The sequence below is a fragment of the Solenopsis invicta genome, chromosome 6 (genome assembly GCF_016802725.1).
Source record: "Solenopsis invicta isolate M01_SB chromosome 6, UNIL_Sinv_3.0, whole genome shotgun sequence".
In the NCBI taxonomy this organism is placed as follows: domain Eukaryota; kingdom Metazoa; phylum Arthropoda; class Insecta; order Hymenoptera; family Formicidae; genus Solenopsis; species Solenopsis invicta.
The window spans coordinates 17,110,285-17,123,616 of record NC_052669.1 but is presented as its reverse complement, the minus strand read 5'-3'; the positions used below and the strand labels follow the sequence as shown (position 1 = coordinate 17,123,616).

Below are 13,332 nucleotides of genomic sequence, written 5' to 3'. Positions count from 1 at the left end.
TTTTTTAAAAAGTATGATTCTGTAAATTCATTGTAAATTTAATAAAATGTAACATTATTAATTTTGTGTTTATGCTATATTTTTAGGTCTCATACTATTTCGTATTAAGCAAAGTATCGACAAATGTATAGAACTTACATTTTAAGGCACAATCGGTGCAGCACGAGTGAGCATCGTCATGTGAATCGCAAAGCATTGATTTCGAAGCTGATATGAAAATAGCTGATTAAAATGCGACGGTAAATATTGTATTAGATAAGGAAATAGGATTTGTCGCGTGTGGAAAGCATAGCGGCGTAAGCAAAAAATGGCACAGCTATTATTCAATCAAATAAAGCTTCATACATCTGAAAGCATAAAACAGTGAAAGGATAAAACAGTTACAGTTGTGAACATTGTATCTTAGTAGTTTTTCTAAGTGTTAAAATATTTATGTAAATGAAGAAGTATTTTGAAAATATCGTAAAAAAATGTGATATTGATTAAAAATTTAATTTTTACAAAATTATATAATCATAACATAAAAATAGATGTAAGCGTTGTTTTTTGTAATACAAGATAGCAAAAGAAATTTGTGTTTATTCAGAATCTAATTAAAATTATAAATATATATGATATAGCATCAATTGTACGCTAACGATAAAAGTATGACTAAATAATAGCAATAAGACCAGCTGTTATAGCAAGAAACTAATTCATTAAATTAGTAAGCCATATAAATAGATATCTTTATGCGTCAAAACTTATTCCAAACCTTCAATTTCTCGAATATCCTGTACGTGAGTAGCTTTCTTTTCGTCCCTCATCTCTGTAAACAGAAAATGCTTATGTTTTGAAAAATTTAAAATGAATCATTATTTATATGCGAAAAGTAACAATACACAGTAAAAAAATTTGTGTTGAATTTAACACATTTTGCATGTCCCAAACGGTCCACCCAAATTTTTAAGTTAATTTTACACAAGGCAAATATGTTAGTCAATTACATAAATATTATGTAATAAATTAACACAAAAAATGTAACACTATCACATAATTTTGTAAACATATTTAATGTCACACAGACACATTTATAATGTTAAATTTAACTGAAATAGTATGTTGTAGATCTCAGTGACATTTAACATATGAAATACACAATAAAAACAAAATGTGTCACTTTAACAAATTTTACGTGTGTAATCTTTGTAATCACTTTTTTCACATCTACATGCGTGTAAATGCACATTTTCACACATAAAGTATGTAAATTTTCAAGAAACGTATAGGTAAACCAAAAATAAAAAAAAAATTTTTTACAGAGCTTATTATTCTTATAGCTTATATTTGTATTCACTGTTTCGCATATAAGATTCTTTTATTTTATTAATTTCAATTACGCATTGTTTTACAATTTTTAAAAACGCATCGACACGGCGGGATTTGAACCTAAGATCTTTGGAACAATAACTTAATATGTTAACCCTTTGAGCTAATCATACGCTTGTGATACTTTTAATAAAAAGTTATATTTAAAGTAAAATTGATTTGAATAAGAAGAAACTTGCGTCTTGAATATCGTGCAAATACTCTTACTAGCCCTTTGATTATTTAGTCTTATTGTTAGATATTTTTAATATAAATTATATAAATAATTAAAACCTGTTGCTGCTCATGACCAGATCAAAAAAGATAGTAAAAAAATAACAATTGCCAGAAATAGTACCAAAGCATAAAAAAACATTATTGTAAAAAACACGTTGCAAAAATCGACTTTGCAATTAATTGTTATAAACAAATTGTTAAAAATTGACTGTAGAGGAAAACTGATTGCGCCAATCGATTGAAAGAACAAAAAATTCCTAGTCAAATAAATATAAAAATATACTTTTACCAATAACAACTACTTATTCATTTTTTTCAATGTTGAGAAGCTTCATGTGTAATTTCTGTGTGTAATCTTAGTGATGTGTTGTTTTTTTCTAAATGTTATTCAACGATTCGTGCATTAATTATACACATATTATATGCGTTTGATTTAATATAATACACTTAATAACACATCTGTTTTTACAGTGTATGTCTATTTAACAGATGGCAACTGCTGAAGAAAGAAAATAACACAAATTATTTGTATAGTTTAACATATAAAATGTGTAATTAATGGCATGGAACATATTTCTTCAGTAAAATTAACATTACGTACATGTTTCTTACTTATTTAAAAAAAATTTGTTTTAAAACTACATTATTTTTATGTTATTTACTCTTTTTATCTATAAATTGTGTTATTTATACACCAAGAAATGTTGAACATCAATTCAACACAAAATTTTCAAATAACATAATCATATTATGTTAAAAGAACACTTGGATATGTTACAAATTCAACACAAAAGTTTTAACTAGGATTTATTTTAACGCAAATACACAAATTTTTTTACTGTGTATGAACAACAAAAATATCGAAAGAAATTTTAAATCAATCCAAATTTTATATATATTTGTATACAATTTTTAGAAGTGTGTGTGTGCGCGCGCGTGCGTGTATAGAAAAATCAAACATACACACATAGTCTACAAATTTTAACTTACCCATAAAATGAACTTCCATTTTGCGAACAATATCTACTCTTTCTGTAGCATGTTGCTCAGTTTCAACCTGAGGACAAAAATAAAAAAGGAAATCTTTATGTTGCTGGAAATATTACAGCACATATTTTATTCACGAAAATAGAAAAGAAGACAGATCATTTTTTTTTCTAATAACACAAAGTAACAAAGAATTTGTAAAAAATAATTAGAACCAAAGTAGATTTTTCTCATAAATTTTGATGCTGAATCTGAATCTATAAGTAAAAGTATTCTTACATTAAGTTTTTAAGATAATTGAAGTTGAAATTTCCGAAAAATATTTTTCATGTTGTATTTTTGTAATGTTGTATTTTATAAATTTATAGGTAGTAAACTTAATGTACTAGACACTTTGAATGAGTTTTAATTAAAAAGATTTATTTTTATTTTAAATAATAAAGTTCAAATTTTAATTTAAGTTCTTTTCAAAGTCTGTGGCACATAAATTTACCAGTTATGAATTTTTGAAAAAGTGTTTTTTATTGACGTTAATTATCTCAAAAACTGGACAAAATAGAGCATTTTTACTTACAAATTTGGATACAGTACGTTAAAATTTATTGTATAAGAAATACTTAGTCTAGTTTTAGTTAATTTCAAACAATTTTTTTTTAGTCTGTGTAAGTATTAATTTAAATATTGTAATATTTATATTGTAACATCTGTACCTCGGAAATTTCTGTAACTTCCCAAGCACGTGGCCTAAAATCTTCAGGAGCAAAATGTGTAATGACTTCTTCTACGGTTGCATGCTGAAGCTCAACCATTCTCATAAAAGCGCGAAAACCGACAGTGGCTGCAACGAAGTTCTCATCAGTAGTTGTCTCTTCAATAAGTACTTGGGTGATTAACGGACCATGGCCTTTTCTTTCCACCAACTGAACCAAAGCATTTTGAGCATCAGGTGTTTTTAGTGCGGAAAAAATCTCAGTTCTGTAAAGGCATTCATTGATCTCGTTTATAGAAACACCTTGTCGGACCAAGTAGCCAATTGTCGCGAGTTCTCTAAGAGGAGATTCCCCTGGGCCAAACTCTTTGACATCAAGTACCTCCATTATTTCATCGACTTCCCGAGCTATATTTTCTTTTTGTCGCTCTACAATTTCCTTTATAGTAATATCTTCTTTAATCTTTTCCGTTTTTATTTTCTTTACCTTTTTCGACTTTGCTTCCATACGTTTTGTTTCTTGCACGCTAGTTTCTACATGTGCTTCTGAGACAGAAACTTTCTCTTCAGTTTCTGAAGTAACTTGAGCGTGGTCAAGCTTTGTTTGAATAGTAAAATCAGGAGCAATATCTTCACTTGTGATTTCTGACACAACGACACTTTCTCGCTCTTCGATAATTTGTTTGGCACGTTCTTTGATTTTAGGTTTGTATTCTCGTGATTTTTGATCGTCAATTTTCTTCAAGGTAGCTGTTGCTTCGGTTACTAATGGTTCTTGAATCGGCACTATTCTTTGTGCTCTAGAAACCTAAAATGTGCAAGATAAAACAGTAATTCATAAATTTCTATAAGATACATAGTTATAATCGAGATAGTTTAAAAATTGTATATGTTATAATACCTCTTCGGGTTTATCTTCTATTAACTCTGTAGTTTCTAATAGTTGAGTCTCTTCAACATCGACAATTCTCCTGAAAATACAAATGTCAAGAAGTATAATTTATTAACAAAATAAATTAGGCTCAAATACGGAATGTACCAAACAAGACAAAATGTAAGATTACTGACTTTTCTTCTATCTGTTCCTTCGGAACAAGTTTCTCTTCATGGATTTCTTCTTTCTCAATTTTGATACGTTCAGTTTTTACTTTCTCTTTTATCTCTTTGGCTTTCTTCAATTCGGTTTTCTTCTTTTTTTGTGGTTTTTCTTCTTGTTTTTTCGGTTTTTCTTCTTCCTTGATTATGTCGTCTGGCGTTGGTCGTGATTCACTAGTATCGATATGCAGTTTGGCTTTTGTTACTATCATGCCAATTTCATTTGTAGCTTTGCAAACATATGTGGCATCATCCTTTTTGGTAGTTTTCTTAATTGTTAGAGTAGTTCTATTTTCTTCATCAAATATACGTACTTTTACATTCTCTGTATTCATTATAAGTTTATCATTTTTGTACCAAACAACATCTATGAGGCGAGAAAATAATCGATTAAAACAACTTATTACACATAGTTACACAATATTTACGTTGTGTTGTGATTACCTGGTTTGGGGTTACCAGAATAAACACATTCAAATAAAGTGGTTTCTCCTTCTTTTGCATAAATATCCGTTATTTCTTGAATAAATCGAGGGACAGCTTGTGTAGCTGAAACATTATGAAGTTGTGGTTATAAAAAACTTTAACAACAGAAATGGATATCAAATTAAATATCTTACCAGATTCAGTATTTGGTGCCAAGGTTACTTGTATAAGCCTCATGTCAGTAGGCTAGTTAGACAAAAACACACGAAAATTCATGCAGTTATTTTTATAAATAATACACCTTCGTATCAGTTAGTCTTAAATCAAATTCTACCTGACTGTATATCTTTTATCTTCAGTACTTGCTATAATACTGTAAAATATGCATGATTATATTCTTTATTAATTTAAAATTTTTATTGTATTAATTTTCAAATCGCAAAAATTCTGATAATTCTTTACTGTCCATTCTATGCAGCTGCTGGAAAGATTCCAGATTGATTTCTTTTGGCTTTAACAGAAATACCCGCAATTCCATAGCCTAATTGTCGAGTTGTTTCTTTTTGGAACATTTTAAAACAGAAAAAAATTTTAGGTTTTTGGGACACATATGATATTTCTTTTTATAGTTGTATCGGTTTAACAGTAAATGTATCGGAAATGTATCGGCTTTGAACATCTTTACATTTAGTTCATTTTGATTGTGTATGCTTAACATTTTTTTTTTTTTTTTTGATTGATGATAAATAGATAAGCCATTTCTAATTCTTTGCAGAATTTGCCTGTTTAATAATGATTTTAGTAAAAATATTTGAAAATTTTTCTTTTGCTCTTTGATAATGTGAACTCTTCAAATTCGAGAATAATGTTTTCCTGTATTCTATCAATGCATTTGAGATTGTTTTCTTCGAATATCAAATCGTTGTTTGTCTTCTTAAACGTTTTATCAATGTTAAAGTTGATAGTTGCAAGCAGTTTACCGATAATTTTTTTAACATTATATTTGCAACCTTTCTATTTAATAATAAACAATTTTGACATGTTTAATATTTTTTAGTTTGTTTAAATTTTTCTTGCTCGTGTTTTATTATATTAGAGTTCTCAAGTTTTATTACTGGCGTTATCGTGTTTTACGTATCTACTTAAAATCAATATAGTTTTGATTTGATTCAAATAATGACATATTGTGTCTTTTCTTGATAGCGAAATCGTATTTCATCGCAATATTAATAAATTATATTGCAGTATAATTTTTTTGATGAGTTCCCGTAAAAACTGATTACTATTCTCAATAAAAAGTATTTTTTTGAAAATCTCAGCTTCAAGAAACAACTTGGCACTATCAATATTCAATAAGATTCTCATTGATGAAAATTCACTAATCATAATTGAGCTATCCTTTTGAAAATTCTCGTTTCTTGCAGTCATCCAGGCTGTTGCTCGAAAGTGCACTTTGCATCACTTGGCATGCAATCAAACGTGTTTAAAAGATAAATGCAAATTATACCTCTTAAAACCTCTTTCATTTCTTCCATTTGTGTGACCCATTCTGGTTTTCTGTATTCTTTTGTTCCGAGTATACCTAATTGACAAAGCGAGAGAGTATAAGAAACATATACGAGGGTTGCTCAAAAAGTAATGCCCCACATTTTTTTTTCAAAAACCATTTATTTTACAAAAATGAAATTTACATATATAATAGAATGATGTTTTATCTACTTACTCTATTTTTCCATACAATCTCCTTCAAGTTTTATTGCCTTTCTCCAACGATTTATTAGGGCGTGTAGTCTTGTCAATACCTTGTTCTGGTTACGGAGCCAGGTTTTCACTGCACTAATCACCTCTTCGTCGTCTTTAAAATGTTTCTTACGAATGCTATCCTTTAGTGGCTCGAATAAATGGAATTTTGAGGGAGCCAGATCAGGGCTGTACGATGGATGGGGTATCACTGTTCAACCTAGTATTGTGATGTGTTTAGAAGTCCTCAAGCTTGTGTGAGGACGAGCTTTATCATGCTAAATCGAAACGTCCCCTGCGCTTTCGTGGAAAACATTTTGAAGACGAAGAGGTGATTAGCGCAGTGAAAACCTTGCTCCATAAGCAGAGCGAGAACTGGTATCGACAGGGCATACACGTTTTAGTGTATCGCTGAAGGAAGGCAGTAAAACTTGAAGGAGATTATGTGGAAAAATAAAATGAGTAGATAAAACATTCTTTTATATGTGTAAAGTTTATTGTTGTAGAATAAATAGTTTTTGAGAAAAAAATGTGAGGCGTTACTTTTGGGCAATCCTCGTAATAAATAAATTCTGTCCCACAAGAGCGTATACATTATATTTGCGAGAAAGTTTATGATAATTTAAAAAAAGGATATTTTAAAGTATATTTAATGGCTTATCTCGTCGATTAATAAGTTGCTCAGTCTCTATTATTGTTTATTCAACCTAATAATGTCTGGGCAAATATTCGACTAGTTTTACCACCTGGAAACTCGAAAATAGCATTACAACTGACAGTCTCCTGATGTGAACATATTTAAGCGTTCTTAAAGAGAAAGCTTCAAGGAAAACCTATATATAACGAAAGCAGCTGTGCTATCAAATTTGGTAAATTTGAAAGTTATTTTTTCAATTACATTAGAAGACTAGTCAAAAATATGTCCATATTAGGGGAGAGTAGAATAAATCAGATTTATTTGCAAATTTTGTTCTCTGTAAAGCGCAAATAAAATTTGATCATACTGAAGGTGTCGTTTGAAAAATAATTTATTTTCTTTTATTTTTACTTAAGACCATTTTGACGTATTTCTCACTTATGTTGATCTATAATGAAAAATGTATCATTGGTTCCAAATCGAACTACTCTTTGAGGCAAATCGGATACTTATATTTTTATCGACTTTTATATAAAATTTTAGAAAATTTTAATTATTTTTTATTATTTTTATTTTTTTAAGTATTGTGTAAAAACAAGCAATTTGACAGTCAAAAATAAAGATTTTATTACAAAAAAATTAGTAACAATTTATATAATTAGAATTGAAATCAATAAAATTTAATTATTCAGAGTCCGATAATCCCATAATATTTTATTAATTTAACATTTCTAGGATCATATCCGAGATGTTACACATTAAAAATCAATTGCATGGACTCAATAAACAAAGAGATACCAAACTTCTCTCGTATCTTCCTATCGTCGATCGTATTTTCCCTTCTTAGGTTCATCACCCCTTCTTCCTCTATTCCTTTCGTTCGGACCACCGAGGCTATCTCGTTTCGGTCCTTATTATTTGTATCTTTTCTCACCGAGATGTAACATCCCATCTCAAGGCTGTGACACGAGTTTTGGTGCTTAGAGGTATTTTGTACATAATTTTTGCTTCGATTTATTTCCTTTTTCCTTTTTTTGAATTTGCATAATGTTTATAATGCGTTTTTTTACAATTTTATATCTTATGACTTGTACAGCTTTCATATTTATTTTTATATATTTATTTATTTTTTTCATTTATTTTCCATTTATTTCTTTTTATCAATTTAATTTGTATTGTTGGCTGTTACAAGTTTTAAAGTCATTATTTTAATATCATTTTCTTATTTATTTATTTATTTGTTAGCAAGCAATCTATATGGTTATACGAAACTCTTGTCTCTGCACACGCTCTGTGAGGTCGTTCATAATGTTATTATGCTAAGACGTTGAAATAAGATGTAGGTATACCGCGGTTTTGCACAATTTCTATTTATTCGGTAACTTGTTTTCATTTTTTATTTTTGATCTTTATTTGTTTATTTCGATAAATTCAGATCTTAACTAGTGCGATTAATTTGTTGTTTTATAGACTTGTAATATCTGTACTAAAGAAGACCGTCATTAAAGGTCGAAATGTTTGCCTAACATTGGAGTTATGCGTTGATTTATTTATTTGCGTCTGACATCCTGCGTGGCTCTCGAGCTCACTATTCTCTAATTTTAATTTATTTATAAGAGTCTTAACCTTTGTTTTATTTTGTTTGTCTAACTACTGTTATATGTTTGGTGTCTTATAAGAACTTTACATTACAAATGGCACGCAAATCTGCTTAACCGTATTCATTCAAATTGAAATGGTCCTTTGAAACGATCCAATTTACCCTACTTTCCCTTATACATAATAGTTATAAGAAACAATAACAGAGATTTAGATGACATATTTTGCAATAACGAAATGAGACATTGAATGTACTTTAAAATGGTATATACTTTTGTTTAAATACTCATAAAGCTTCTTGTAGAATTATACAATCTTATAGGACTGACTGATAGTGAATCCCTCCTGTCCTTTTAATATTTAAATAAAAGAATTTGAGCATAACCAAAGAGATACGTAAACATGTATGAAATATGTTAAAAATAAGGTGGAAGATTTACAGTGTCAATCGAGGATGTTGTGTTTGATGTGACTGATGTAAAAGATGTAGGATAATTAGCGGATTTTATTAGGATGCTCTAGGATTTTGATGACGCTTCTCCGATTGAAGAGCGTAGCTGAAAAGAATTAGCGTAACCGGATTAAAAAAGCTTTTCGAATTTGTAGTAGAGTAAGAAAGATATTACCTTCTACTGATAAATACGTTGTCGTAGTTGATACACCGAGAGAATTGTAAGCCTCAAATGTGATTTCGCCAGTGTCATCGGGGAAAGTTTCAGCAATTGTTAATACTGATGTACCATCTTCAAATTCTTCAATTTGGAATTCTTGTGACGAGACTATTTCCACGCCCTGTTTATACCATTTTCCTTTCGGTTTTGGTTTGCCTTTTATCTTCACTTCCAATCTACATAAGAAAAGATAACAGTTACATACGTACATACACATACACACACGCATGCATGCACGCATGCACACACAAGTGTTCTGTAATACCTAGTTAATTCCCCATCTTTGATAGGAACTAACTGAGGAAGCTTCTTAATTATCTCTGGTACGGATTCTTCTACATCAGTGTCGAAGATAGGAGTTTCCTAAGGACAAAATGAATTTTAAGCCTAATTCTACTGTCAGATATTAGATTTTACTTACTTTTGGAGATAGAAGATCTTCTTCCGATTCGCTTGGCCCTGTGGTAAGGGATGTTGCGATAATCGAAGATGCAATTTCCGAGTCAGGCACATACTCGTACGCTAAATTTTATAAAATAGACAGTTAATGTAAATACTCCAGTTATTCACATTGAATGGCATACCTTCAACAATGAGCGATGATGTGCAAACAGTCTCGCCAATAGGATTCACTGCACGACAGGTATATTCTCCAGCATCTTCTGGAAACACTTCGGCAATGGCTAGGCTGCAAACACCCTCCGTGTCTTGAACAATTGTAATTTCTTTGCCTTCTTTAACCGGCATGTCGTTATGGTACCATTCTACTTTAGGAGTTGGTTTCCCTTCAACGATGCAGGTTAAATTAGCACTCTCACCATCCATGACTTTTAAGGGAGACAATCTTTTAATGAATGTAGGTGAAACTAATTCAGTTGCTTGTTCCCATGTTATATCCGTTAAGTTAACGGTGGCTGTACAAGTTACCGAACCCCCGACATTCTCAGCACGACACGTGTAATTACCAGCAAGTTCTGATGTGATTTCTTTCATCATTAAGATTGATCGATTCTCTTGAGTCACGATTCTTACCTGCGGTGTCGACTGCAATACAAATTATATTAATTTTATGAAATTCTGGATAATATTGTTTATTACTTTACATAAGAATTAAAAATCTTAATTTCAAATATTCATAAAAAGTTGGAAAAAGTACCTCAAGAGGTTTGCTTTCGTGAAACCATTGAAAGGATGCTGCTGGATATGATTCCACTCGTGTTTCCATAATGACAACTTCTCCTTCTGCAACAAGTTGAGGCTGGATGGGTTCCACAAACATTGGTGCTTTCACTTCACTTGTAGAGTCTTTACGTGCTTTAATGGTAACGGAACTCGAGCTTCTTGCTTCACCAGCTTCATTTCGAACTCTTATCTCATACTTGCCACTATCCTTGTTTGTTACTTCTGTTATATTTAATTCGGCTGTACTTTCGTAGATATTCATTTTACGTATATCAGACGGTGTAATTTCAATACCATTGCGGAACCATTTGACTTCTGGCTTCGGTATGCCCTCAAAATCAGCTACAAGTTTCAAAGGCTTTCCGCGTTCAGCTATCAGGGCAGGCAAAGGTCGTGTAATTCGCGGTGCTCTAAGAACAACTGGTGTGCTTACTTTAATGATGTTATTAATCACTAAATTAGCTCTGCATTCAGCGCGGCCATATTTATTTACAGCACGAACGCGATAAACTGTTTCATCTTCGGGCATTGGTTCTAAAATTTTTAGCTTAGCTTCTCCAGTTGTTGGATTGAAAATCATTTCAGTTCTTTCATCTGGTTTCACTTCTTTCTCACCGCGATACCATTTCACTTCAGGTAATGGCGTACCGCTTACTACGCATTCTAATAAAGCAGGAGTGTGCTCTTCAATCATTAACGGTTTAATCGGTGTCGAGAAATGTGGTGCTACGCCTTCTTCTTCTTTTTCTGAAAAGATAAATTGTGTAATGTGTGCGCATATGTAATTGGAAGTATAAAATATTAATCATCAATACCTGCCGTATATACATTTATGTCATGCTTGTTATTCCGCAAATCATTGTTAATTGATTTACATATATTAGAGGTCACCACATGGCGAACCAAAATTTGGATCGCAGATATTTTTTTATGGACGTTAATAAAATAATAATAAATAAAAAAATAATGTTATTTTGGTAAGTGGGCGTAAATATGTCCTAAAATTAGTCCTAATTACTTGTCATTTCTCAAATTTAATATAACCAAAAGAAAGAAAATCACGTTTCTTTAAATTAATGTATAGGTTCTTAAACGTATAAGGCTTGTTAAAGTTTGCCGGATCACGGAAATCTTATAAATTTTTAGAGCGTCCATCAAAAATAATTGAGAACCCTTAGTACATATGGTATAATCTCTTATTCTAACAAGAATTCGCCAGATGAGAAACGCAATCATAATTAAATAATTTGTAGAGAAAAGCCTCCTGAACATGTAAAGTATTGGGTATAGACAGCCACTCAACAATAATTAATTAATAAAAAAAAGATTTTTTTAGCACCCATTAAGATAAATGTACGGAATTACACTACTTTAAGCAAGGATTAAATTTTGACAGATTACTTGAGAAAAGGTGAAGTGATGTTAGCTAAAGGTAACACTATGAACTTTATCTAAAGTTAATGTTATAAATTAGTAAAATATTTATTAATAATATCGGTAATAATTGTTAAAATAATATAAAAAAAGTAATCATTTTTTAATTTTTTGAGTTTTGACCTTGAAAATAAATTTTTGGCGATTTTCATGATCATATTCGTAATCAGCTTGTCAAAATACAATAGTATACCAATTGACAAAATAGGTGGGTTTATACTTTTAGAACTTTATTTAAAACATTTAATTTGCAAATAAAGAGCAGAAAAAATCATGTACAGTTTGTGCCAGGTATGCCTGGGGTCCGATTCTAGGTCCATGTTTTGTTCTTAGGTGGTTTTACGTTCATGACTATTATAACTGGATGCTGCGTCAGCAATCATGAATGTATTGTAGTGTTAGTAAATTATGTTTTGACAGCCGGCCGATGTAACCTCAGTTTTGATCGGTAAAATCTCAGAAATATTCCAAAGCTTAATCAAAAGGAAGCTGATCAAAACCTTTGATAATTATCGTCACAAACACTCCGTTGTTGACTATCCTTACATTTATTAAGGAATACGGTAATGTCTCGCACCAAGTTTTATTATTACTTGTAATAGTGAGAAAAACAGCTCACAAAGGATATTTTCTTATTGCCAAATAATAGTACTTTTTATTTTTAAAACTACAACTTATCTGATATATCAAAGGCTTCGATCCGCTTTCTTTCAATTAAGCTTTGGAATATTTCTGGGATTTTACCGATCAAAACTAAGGTTACATCGGTCGGCTGTCAAAACATAATTTACTAATACTACGATACATTCATGATCGCTGACGCAGCATCCGATTATAATAGTCATGAACGTAAAAACAACTAAGAACAAAACGTGGACCTAGAATCGGACCCCAAGCATACCTGGCACAAACTGTACATTAGTTTTAACATCGACGCTTGTAAGAAAAATAAAGAAAATTACAGAAAACGTCCAATATGACCATTTTTTTTTTAGTATTGTTTTGTAATGAGTAACAAAAAAAAAATATGGTGTTTACTTCTAATTATTTTAGTACTTTTCCAAAAAGTGTCGCTATTTAACATAATCGTTTATTAATTATTTAAGTATATATCTTTGTCAACTTTTACTTTTTTGTTAATTATGCTAAAATTTATAAATTTTTACTGATTTTAGGAAGAAGAAGATATTATCCGATCAGGTTCTTTACACAATTATTAGTTAAAATCTACGAAGCAATTCATGCTGCCTCGAACGATCCGATTCGTT

The 13,332-nt window shown here is 30.6% G+C and overlaps 1 protein-coding gene across 1 annotated transcript in view; it reads right to left on the bottom strand.

Annotated features, from left to right (window-relative positions):
• LOC105193636 (titin) overlaps positions 1-13,332 on the bottom strand; it is a 120,914-nt gene that overhangs the window by 50,051 nt on the left and 57,531 nt on the right. Inside the window, 12 exon segments of the mRNA XM_039450365.1 lie at positions 755-808; positions 2,575-2,641; positions 3,282-4,088; positions 4,182-4,251; positions 4,349-4,742; positions 4,820-4,924; positions 6,309-6,383; positions 9,404-9,624; positions 9,714-9,811; positions 9,870-9,970; positions 10,033-10,492; positions 10,605-11,377. Of these exon segments, the coding sequence (XP_039306299.1) occupies positions 755-808; positions 2,575-2,641; positions 3,282-4,088; positions 4,182-4,251; positions 4,349-4,742; positions 4,820-4,924; positions 6,309-6,383; positions 9,404-9,624; positions 9,714-9,811; positions 9,870-9,970; positions 10,033-10,492; positions 10,605-11,377 (3,225 nt within the window).